Source organism: Camelina sativa, chromosome 10 (genome assembly GCF_000633955.1).
Source record: "Camelina sativa cultivar DH55 chromosome 10, Cs, whole genome shotgun sequence".
NCBI lineage: Eukaryota > Viridiplantae > Streptophyta > Magnoliopsida > Brassicales > Brassicaceae > Camelina > Camelina sativa.
The window spans coordinates 22,257,280-22,266,480 of record NC_025694.1 but is presented as its reverse complement, the minus strand read 5'-3'; the positions used below and the strand labels follow the sequence as shown (position 1 = coordinate 22,266,480).

General features: G+C 28.2%; 2 protein-coding genes across 2 annotated transcripts; both read right to left on the bottom strand.

Moving 5' to 3' along the window:
• Positions 2,024 to 2,891, bottom strand: LOC104720611 (transcription initiation factor IIB-1-like). The gene is made up of 3 exons (XM_019230792.1): positions 2,538 to 2,891; positions 2,109 to 2,173; positions 2,024 to 2,029 (listed from the first exon to the last, which is right to left on the bottom strand). Exons 1-3 carry the CDS (start codon positions 2,860 to 2,862, stop codon positions 2,024 to 2,026), a joined length of 396 nt encoding a protein of 131 aa, XP_019086337.1. The 5' UTR covers positions 2,863 to 2,891.
• Positions 5,197 to 7,939, bottom strand: LOC104719577 (putative 2-succinyl-6-hydroxy-2,4-cyclohexadiene-1-carboxylate synthase). The gene is made up of 10 exons (XM_010437521.2): positions 7,644 to 7,939; positions 7,466 to 7,563; positions 7,252 to 7,349; positions 6,885 to 6,934; positions 6,377 to 6,472; positions 6,187 to 6,276; positions 6,021 to 6,113; positions 5,848 to 5,943; positions 5,676 to 5,741; positions 5,197 to 5,604 (listed from the first exon to the last, which is right to left on the bottom strand). The coding sequence occupies exons 1-10, from the start codon at positions 7,818 to 7,820 to the stop codon at positions 5,476 to 5,478; spliced, it is 993 nt and encodes a 330-aa protein (XP_010435823.1). The 5' UTR covers positions 7,821 to 7,939; the 3' UTR covers positions 5,197 to 5,475.

The following is a 9,201-nucleotide window of genomic DNA, read 5'->3' as shown; positions in this document are numbered from 1 at the left end:
TTTTTTTTTTTTTTTTTTTTGTATATCAACATTATCCTTCTTTCTCTGGCTGTGTTTGTTTTTTTGGCGGGTGTACACTCAAAATCTCGACAAAAGCATATGATTCCACTTTATTTTCTTCAATATGTTTTTATTATTTTTAGCAAAAGCATGATCAAATAAATTCATAAATGAAAATTCATAACTAACAAAAATACATATTACTTTAAAGATTTTTTACCTTATTTTTTTTAAGCTTTTAAAATATTTTTGAGTTGATTTAATTTAATCTTCAGATATAATATGTCAGAACTAAGTCTTGTGATACACAAATCAAAGTATTCCTTCGTTAATTCTTCCATGCATATGAATCATTATACGGATTTTGTCTTCTTAGTAGGTAATCGTATGCTTTCCGTTTTCTATTGGTTTTTGTGTTAACACATGTACATACAACAAATAATAGTATATTTATAAGTAATTCTCTTACAATTATTAGCCATACGCTGATCTAATAAATAACACATGTCAACGGGTGTTAAGTCATGATCTATATTTAAGTCAAGTGTTATTGTCATGGACATGTTAAGTCATGATCTTTTCAATAATAACACGTGTATTAGTATATATGACAACATTTTACCGATGTAAGTGATGAACTGGTTTCTTCAGCCGAGATAAAGACTCGAATTATTAGAGATTAAAATGAAGATTTGAGGGTTGTTTGCTCCAACAATAACCCCTCAAAAAAATCTTTAAAAACTAATTAATTTACAATATATATATATAATCTTTAATGTTTCCAAAATTCACTAATAATGATAGAAACTCATAAATAAATCTATAACATATATTTTCTATATTATACAACATAAAATATTCTTTATTTTATTATACAACACACATTATTACATAATAAGAGTTACATTATAATATAAATTACATACATAATGATTAAAACTTTCATATAAATATATATATAAAACACAATAAAAATTATATCAAACAATATTAAAAAATACAATACCTTATATGATAAAACAAAATAATATGTAATTTAAAAAAAACATAAAAGAAAATTACATGTAAAATAATAAAATTATTCAATATAACTATTTTCATAGTGCTCCCATATATGATAAACTATTGCATTATTGTTGTAAAAAAATATTATGTAAATGGTATATCTTTTATATATCAATAATTTTAATTTAGTGCGTTTGAATTTACATAGGTATATTTATAACAATTGAATTTGATAAAATTATTTTGTAAGATATATATATTACAAGGACTAAAATGAAAAATTTTAAAATATTTGAGGGTTTTAATAGTGCACCCTTAAATTTTAAGGTTTACTATTCAAACCCTTAAAATTTGAAAGTTTAAGGATTTGTTGGAATTTAAAAATCCTTCAAATTTGAAGTTTTGAGAGTTTGTTGGAGATGTTCTAAAAGAGGTTTAGTGGGAACCGTGCATACATATAATAGTATACGTCATTTTTTAGAACATTATAAAAAGAAAATGGAGACTTGGTGATTTGTTATTATATAAAATACATAAAGCAATTTTTTTTTAAAAGCGAATCGTTGAATTGGTTCAGATTTCAAGTATATTGAGTTGAAATATGTGTCTCGAGCGTTGGAGACTTTTGTTTTATTTTAGATAACAAATATTAAGCGATATACTTTATAACAATTTAGATATTGTATTGTGAAATTTTAATATATAAAAATTAACAAACCTTCTTTATCTTAAAAAGAAATTCTAATGATAGCTGATACTGTTTCCAATTTCTTTTGGATTTATTTAAACTATAGCTTTTAATTTAGATTCACATATAAAAAATGTATTTTCATTAAATATATAAATAAATGTATTTTGCTAACTATAACTCATAAGTATGTTAGTTTCCAGAAAAAAAAAAAAGACTCTTCTATTAATTATTAGTAAATTTCAGTGAAGCTATTTTAGTAATTATATATATTTTCTATATTAAAAATAGTTTTTGTTTCTCTTTTAAAGCAAAGACATAGAGCTTATTTCAAAACTAACATATTTCAAAAAAATATATATTAAAACCAAAGAGAAAATTACTAACAATATGAAATTAGGATATTAGTTCTCACCTTAAGATACAAAGTAAGTTTTAGCTGATCCTCAGGGCCCGCGACTTCCGCAGCCACTGAGACGTCTGCAGAACAATATATTGAACTTCACGATTTGTAAGCCCCAATTTGCAGTAATATATATATATATATATATATATATATTAATTAACATAGCTCACAAATAATTTAAATCTTAAATAGCTGAAATTTCTGAGTCACCTTCAATATCGGCTTCAAAGACGACATGGTAGATCATTGAAAACCTGATAATTGGGAGATGCTGCTCTTGTAATCATACATCAACCGCAAGTAAACTGCAAGGCAATCAAATCTCACGAGCACTTGGCTAAATATATCTAAATTAAGTATATACAAACAATAATGCATATATAATAATAATTAAGAAACGACTAATTAATAATCAAATTGGCCTTCTTTTTTTAAAACTTAGCTCCTCAATCAACCTCGTGTGATGGCCTTCTAGCAGAGCTTTATGACTGGAGCAAGACGGTGATGAGACCCTGAAGCTTGTGGAGAAGGCTTTGTCAACGAGATTAGGGTTAGGAATCCTGAGACCGTTCGTGCCCACCTTAAGTTTGGTCCTGATGGGAGAGGACCGAGAGGTCATATGTGAGATATTTCGGTCAAAATAGTCGACAATGTAATGGGAATCGAGTATGAGACCACATTCTGTGCAGATTGTATCCCCGGATTGATAGTCGATCACTGTATTGGTTTGTTTCTTGCAGTCCAAGCAAGTAATTACCTCCATTGCGACTTGTACAAATACCCTATAGCGACTTAGCGTGGTCCGATGGGTTTTTGTGGGGTTTATAAGTTTATTATATATACCAAAGGAAGGATCTGGGAAAATTAAAAAAAAAAAAATCTGATAAGATTTGGCTTTATCCTTTTTTATTTTCTTTTCTTTTTAATGGTTTTAGTTTATTAAAGTTAAGTTCTGTTTTAAGATTTGATTATTATTCGAATAATATGATTCAGTCTAAAGTTGCCAATTAGATTTTCATAATATGATTTGGTTTGCTTTGGTTCCTCTATGAACTACTTTTAAATATATACTAGGTTTAGAACCCACGCTACACGTGGGTATATTTGATATATTTTGATGAAAATTATATATGATTGATGATGGTAGTAAAATATTATCTTATAAAAAATTTAAATTAGTATTAAGGAAAAAGTTAAATTTTAGATACACAATTTTTTGAAATATAAAAATCAGTTGTGTTATAAAATCAAATCTGATAAAAAAAAATCATGAATTTAACTCGACATTCAGGCGAGGCGAATTAAACTGATGACCTCAAATATCCTAAACCATTTCTTTGACCACCAGAAAAACAAAACAATTTTATCATCATGAATTTAACTCGTTTTCATATTTAATTGATCGCTACCACCTATGTTTTTGTGTTTTTTATTCAATGTTTTTTTATTCTTCATATTCTTTCTTATCATTTATATTGTCAAATTTTGTGGTAATCGTCATCATTACTTTTACCGTCTGGTTCTTTGCTATACTCTTTTTCTTCTTCATCCTCGTCAACTTCTTCATTTTCTTCCACTAAAAAACATTTTTTTAGACTACCACACAACTTGTTAATCCATCAAACTCCAAGAACAAAATCATTTCTTTTCTCATAAAAATAAAAAATAAGATAAAAAATAAAAAATTAATGAAAAAATATCAACTTATCTATAAAATCATATACAAAAATATGTTTTACAGCTCATAAGAAATAAAAAGCACAAACGTAGATAAATAAGATAATTTGTGTTTTACATAAATATTTATAATATTTTAAACTTTTAAAAGGTTTCAAAATATAAATTTAGAACCTTTTAAAAAGTTTCAATATTTATAATATTTTAATATTTTAAAATTTATAAATTATAATATTTAGAAAGCTAAGAACTTTTAAAAGTTTAAAATATTATAAATATTGAAACTTTTTAAAAGTTTAAATATTATAAATATTGAAAATTTTAAAATTTAAAAATTATAATATTTAAAAACTTTTTACAAGCTAAGAACTTTTAAAAGTTTCAATATTTATAATATTAAAACTTTTAAAAGGTTCAATATTTATAATATTAAAACTTTTAAAATTTTTAAATATTATAATTTATTTTTTTGAAACTTTTTAAAGTTTTAATTTGATCAAATAAAAAACTGGATCAAACCGAATATACTTTTAAACTTGGACGGCTGATAAATCAAGATTTCATGCTCATTCGTTGTTGGAAGCATATTAATCTTATTTATACTGGTTCTGAACCATTGTCTAAAAATTTTCTAGCCGATGTGGGATATTGTGCATAGTTCTTTTATTTCCATAAATTTAAAATTTTCTTTTTTCTAAAAAATTCTGGAAATTTAAAAAATGTTAATGAATGACATGTCAAATCCCGATTGGTTGTTTAAAATAATTTTTAATATAGAAAATTCTAGAAATTTTAAAAAATATTAATTAGTAAAGTGTCTAATCACAATTAGAGGTTTAAAATCCTATGTGGATGCCTTTAGGAGCTTATAACTCTTATTTTTTATTAGTATAGATTACAATTTTTAGAAATTTGACAATTAATAAGCCTAGATATGTCCAATTATTGTATCTCCAAATAAAGTGTGAAATGGACAAGGCTTTGTCTTTAATATATGTATGATCCAGGAACTGGTTTTAAAATCTATAAACAGTACTAAGTACAAGTACTTTTTAATATCTACCAAAAGTTTCATTCAATGTGAGGAAAGCTTTGTTTGTGGTGATTCATGATGCAGTTTCTACATTATCCTAGAACTGGCAACTACAACGTAAACAAAAAAAAAAAGTTTACTTTCCGTTTGCGTGTATAACTAGAGAAAAAAAAAAGTGTTTTCATGTAGAAAAAAAAAGACACACCAACATAAAAAAACGCAAACTCAAACTAAATTGCTTAAGAAAAAAAAAAAAAAAAACTAAACAGCTTTTAAGTTACCATCTCTTATGCTGGTATTGACTCTCACGATGAGCCCAGCCCAAATGAAGCCAGTAAGTTTCCAAAGAATAACCTCGGTTTCTAGGTCCAATAATTTAGTTCGCTATTTGAAGAGTCTTTACCAAATACAATTCCCAATTAGATTCAGATTAAAGATTTTGACCCCAATTTTTTTTCATCAAATCTTGAAACTAAACCAATACTCTTATAACTTAGCTTACGAAAATGATGAAATTTATACTATGTAGCTTCCCTTTTTGGCCATCCAATGGTCATCAGGCTAAACTAATCTATCTATATTTTAATACATAATACATACGTTCAAACTCCTTCCTCTGTAGCCACTCCACTCAACGAGCTTGAACCATAGTTGCAGTATACGGAATCAATTGATCTTTCCACTGGCGAAATCTGATATCAGCTTCACAATGTGTTTAGGGTTCTCAACGTGTGGAAGATGACCCGAATCTGGTACTTCTCGGAAAACCGCATTTGCTAGCTCACACAACAATTTCTGCATTTTGTTTGATAACATTAAGAAACTGTTTAACTGATTTTTTGACGTTTGGATTAAAGGAAACTTACAACTGAGAGCTGGTTGCTGATAATCTGATCGTTCTCACTGCATACAACAAGCGTCTTATGGTCGATCTGTGCGCGTGTTACATCCAAAAAACACAAACAAAATCAGAAAATATGCAAGCTTATTTGCCTTTTTGTTACGTTGAATAACTATGTGAAGTGTGTTTTTTGTTACGAGTTTGATGTGTGACGCAACGTTATAGCCTCCGCTAATCATAAAATCGACCATAGCATCCTCCCACCATGGCATTTGACAATGTAACCGGCCAATCTACACAAAAGCAGATTCATTTCTAAATCATTTTATATACGAAAAGAAAATAAAAATAAAGGGAGATTTGATCATACATTAGTCCAATCTATGTTCTCGGATAAGGGTGAGGAACAAAAGGCTAACACGTTGGCCAAAAGGCGCAGAGGGAATGACTTCAACAACTTAACCTGAATGAACAACAACCATATTATAATACAAACGTTAACCATCGAGTATAATAACAAGAGTTTTTGGACAAACCCCGGCGTAAGCAACGGATATTGGTAACTCTTTAAGCCGACCAGTTCCTTCTGAATATGCATTGGCGTTAATGAGAACTAATTTATCAACCTGAAAAGCGCGGAAATAATCAGATTTAGTGAGTGAGGTTTTGAGATGATGTTTAATCCTAAAGATTCTGATTATGATAATTAAACTGCCTGAAACTTACAGCTTCGGGGTAAGTAGCAGTGAAATCAACAGCTTCGGTTGCTCCTAAGCTTGGTCCAACTAAAATCATTGGTCGTTTGATATATGTTTTCCAAAGCTAAAAGTTCAAAAGAAATAACAAAATCAACCACCGGGGAAAATCCATACCACATATAACATCAGGTAAGTATTACAGGAAATAGGCGACAGAGAATCACTAAATTAACGATCACATATTAATGGACCAAGTGCATAGTCGCTAATTTGGAATTGTATCACTAATTAGTTACTAAGCAACAAAATATCTCCAAAATCATGGAGAAATTTCAAGGATTAGACAATCCCAACGTGCCACAACTTTATATCCGTGACGACACAAATTTGTATTCGTCGATAATATATAATTTAGTGTATAGTTATAAGATTTATAGTTGTCCCCAAAATTATAAATGATTTAGCAAATTGATTTCATTCATTGCGTAACACAGTTTTTTTTCTTGTAGTAAATTAAATTAATTAATAGTACTGACCTCGAATAAATGATGTCGCTTAGCTGCTGCATCACATGGTGGAAGTACCTCTACAATGCCATTAAATTAGTGAGTTCTTGACTGATTGTGACTGATTCTTGTTATATATATTTCCTCTACAATGCCATTAAATTAGTGAGTTCTTGACTGATTGTGACTGATTCTTGTTATATATATTTCCTCTACAATGCCATTAAATTAGTGAGTTCTTGACTGATTGTGACTGATTCTTTTTATATATTTTTATATCAGTCAAAAATCGATTAAATTATAAAAAATATTTATTAAATTATTGAGTTCATATATGTATTCTAAAAATCCATTTCTCAAGAATCTTGATTAATTTGTGTAAAAATGTAAATCTTACGAAGATCTGAGAAGCCCCAACCAAGAACATCAACAGCCCAAGTCTCAAGACAAGCTTGTTCAAGCAGAGGATAGGTCCTTCTCCATTCTAAACACGAACTAAGTACACAAAATAACAAAACAAAAAAAAAATCCAACAAAAAAAAGGATTAAAATCTCTGTAAAATTCAGCACAGGTAAAACTTTATATTCCCGGTAAATAGATTAAAAAAAACCTGTCGAAACAGTGGAGAAGAACAACGGGACTTTTGTCATGTAACTGAACAAGTGGTTTGATGCAGCTACTCATTACATTGCCTCTAAAGTTTCCCATCTGCAACAGACGTTTTCATTTTCTTTCATAACAAAACGAGAAAATGCACTTGAGAGAGAGAGAGAGAAAAGAAGACGAACCTGAAGAGGAACAAGAACTCGTACAATCCTTTGAGCTAAAGCTCTTGCAAATGGGTCTCTTATGTTCTGTACCTCCTTCGGAAGAAACGCCGGAAACCCATCTCCGTTCGCCGTTACCCGTTGCCGGTATCTCGTCGCCGGAGGTGGTGGAGAGACCATGTTCAAGCTACCCATCATTTCTCACTCCAAGAAAGTTGTGTGTTAAACTCTATGGTGGTTATTTGGTTTTTTCTGTGACATTAAAGAGAGTAACTATTTATAGAAAAGAGTGTAATGTTTGGACAATAACCAAAATGCAATTGCAACTACCCAACTTCGTTATATTTTTTTCTTTCTTTCCTCTCATTAAGTACAAATCTTGTCATTTACATTTACTTTTTTTTTTGTTCTTTTCTTTTGAAATGACCACACAAGTTTTTCTGACAATTGACACGCTTTCTAGTTTTGAAGGCTCAAAGACAAAACAAAGTAAAACCACAGCAACAAATAACATTTTTGTTTAATCGCCGTACATAATAATATCTTCCAAATGGTAATTTCTCGCCGTAACTTTTTTTTTATGTAAAATAATTAAAAAAAAAGATCCTTCCAAAATATTCCCTAGTTACATTTACACAACAGCAGAAGTTTAATCTAATTCACTAACAAACCTGTCGCTCTTCTTTGGTGTCAACTGTCAAGGTAATAACAATGAAAATCCTATATATTATAAATTTTACACATATGGCACATCATTGTTTCTTAGATCAACTAGGACAGAAAATAAAGCATTGGGTCGAACTCTTCTTTAGTGTCAAGGTAGTAGCTATGAAAATCCTATATATTATAAATTTTATTCTAAATAAGCTATAATAAATTGCCCCATTTGGTGCATTGTACTTCTGCCACTTGTTTACATTTTAAAAAAATATACTTTATATATTAATTAATTATTAAATAAAAAGTCTTCAAATCTCTAATTTCATTTTCTTTAATTTAACCAAGTATGATTCCTTATAGAATGTTTAAGTTGCATTTTTATAAGTATTAAAAGTCATTGAATAAGTCATAGAATATCAAATTTTAGTTTTGCTCTCACCCTATTGGTGTGAACATATTTTAGTTTTAATATTATTTATCAATATTAAATATGAAATTTTCACTGATAACTTTATTTTAACTATATAAGTAGCCTACATTGATCTCTCTATATTTTTTTCTATAAAACACCGGTAAATCATTAACAACAAGATTAAATCAAGTAAAATCCACAATTAAAATTTTAAATTATGATTTAATCTGTGAATTTAAATACTTAAGAATATGTAATTAAAAATTATGACAGCATTTAATCATTTATTATTTGAAATATTATACAAGGAATCTAGGTGGTATATGAATGAGATTTGAATACATTTTATATTTAATCAATAAATGATATATAAAGTGAGTTTTAATAGCAAAATAATTGTTTAAAATAATTTTTATTTTAGCCAACAAATCTTTCTAAGAATTTTCTTTTACAAAAAAGAACATAATTATCTTTTTTTGGTCAAGAAAGAACATAATTATATGTATT

Excerpts from the sequence above, each read along its gene's own strand:
- LOC104720611 (XM_019230792.1), bottom strand. The coding sequence starts at position 2,862 with ATGGAGGTAATTACTTGCTTGGACTGCAAGAAACAAACCAATACAGTG. Across the intron at positions 2,174-2,537 it reads GAGGTTGATTGAGGAGCTAA|ACGTCTCAGTGGCTGCGGAA; the intron begins GTTTTAAAAAAA and ends ATTGTTCTGCAG.
- LOC104719577 (XM_010437521.2), bottom strand. The coding sequence starts at position 7,820 with ATGATGGGTAGCTTGAACATGGTCTCTCCACCACCTCCGGCGACGAGA. Across the intron at positions 7,564-7,643 it reads GAGTTCTTGTTCCTCTTCAG|ATGGGAAACTTTAGAGGCAA; the intron begins GTTCGTCTTCTT and ends CGTCTGTTGCAG. Across the intron at positions 5,742-5,847 it reads TTGCGTCACACATCAAACTC|ATCGACCATAAGACGCTTGT; the intron begins GTAACAAAAAAC and ends ACACGCGCACAG.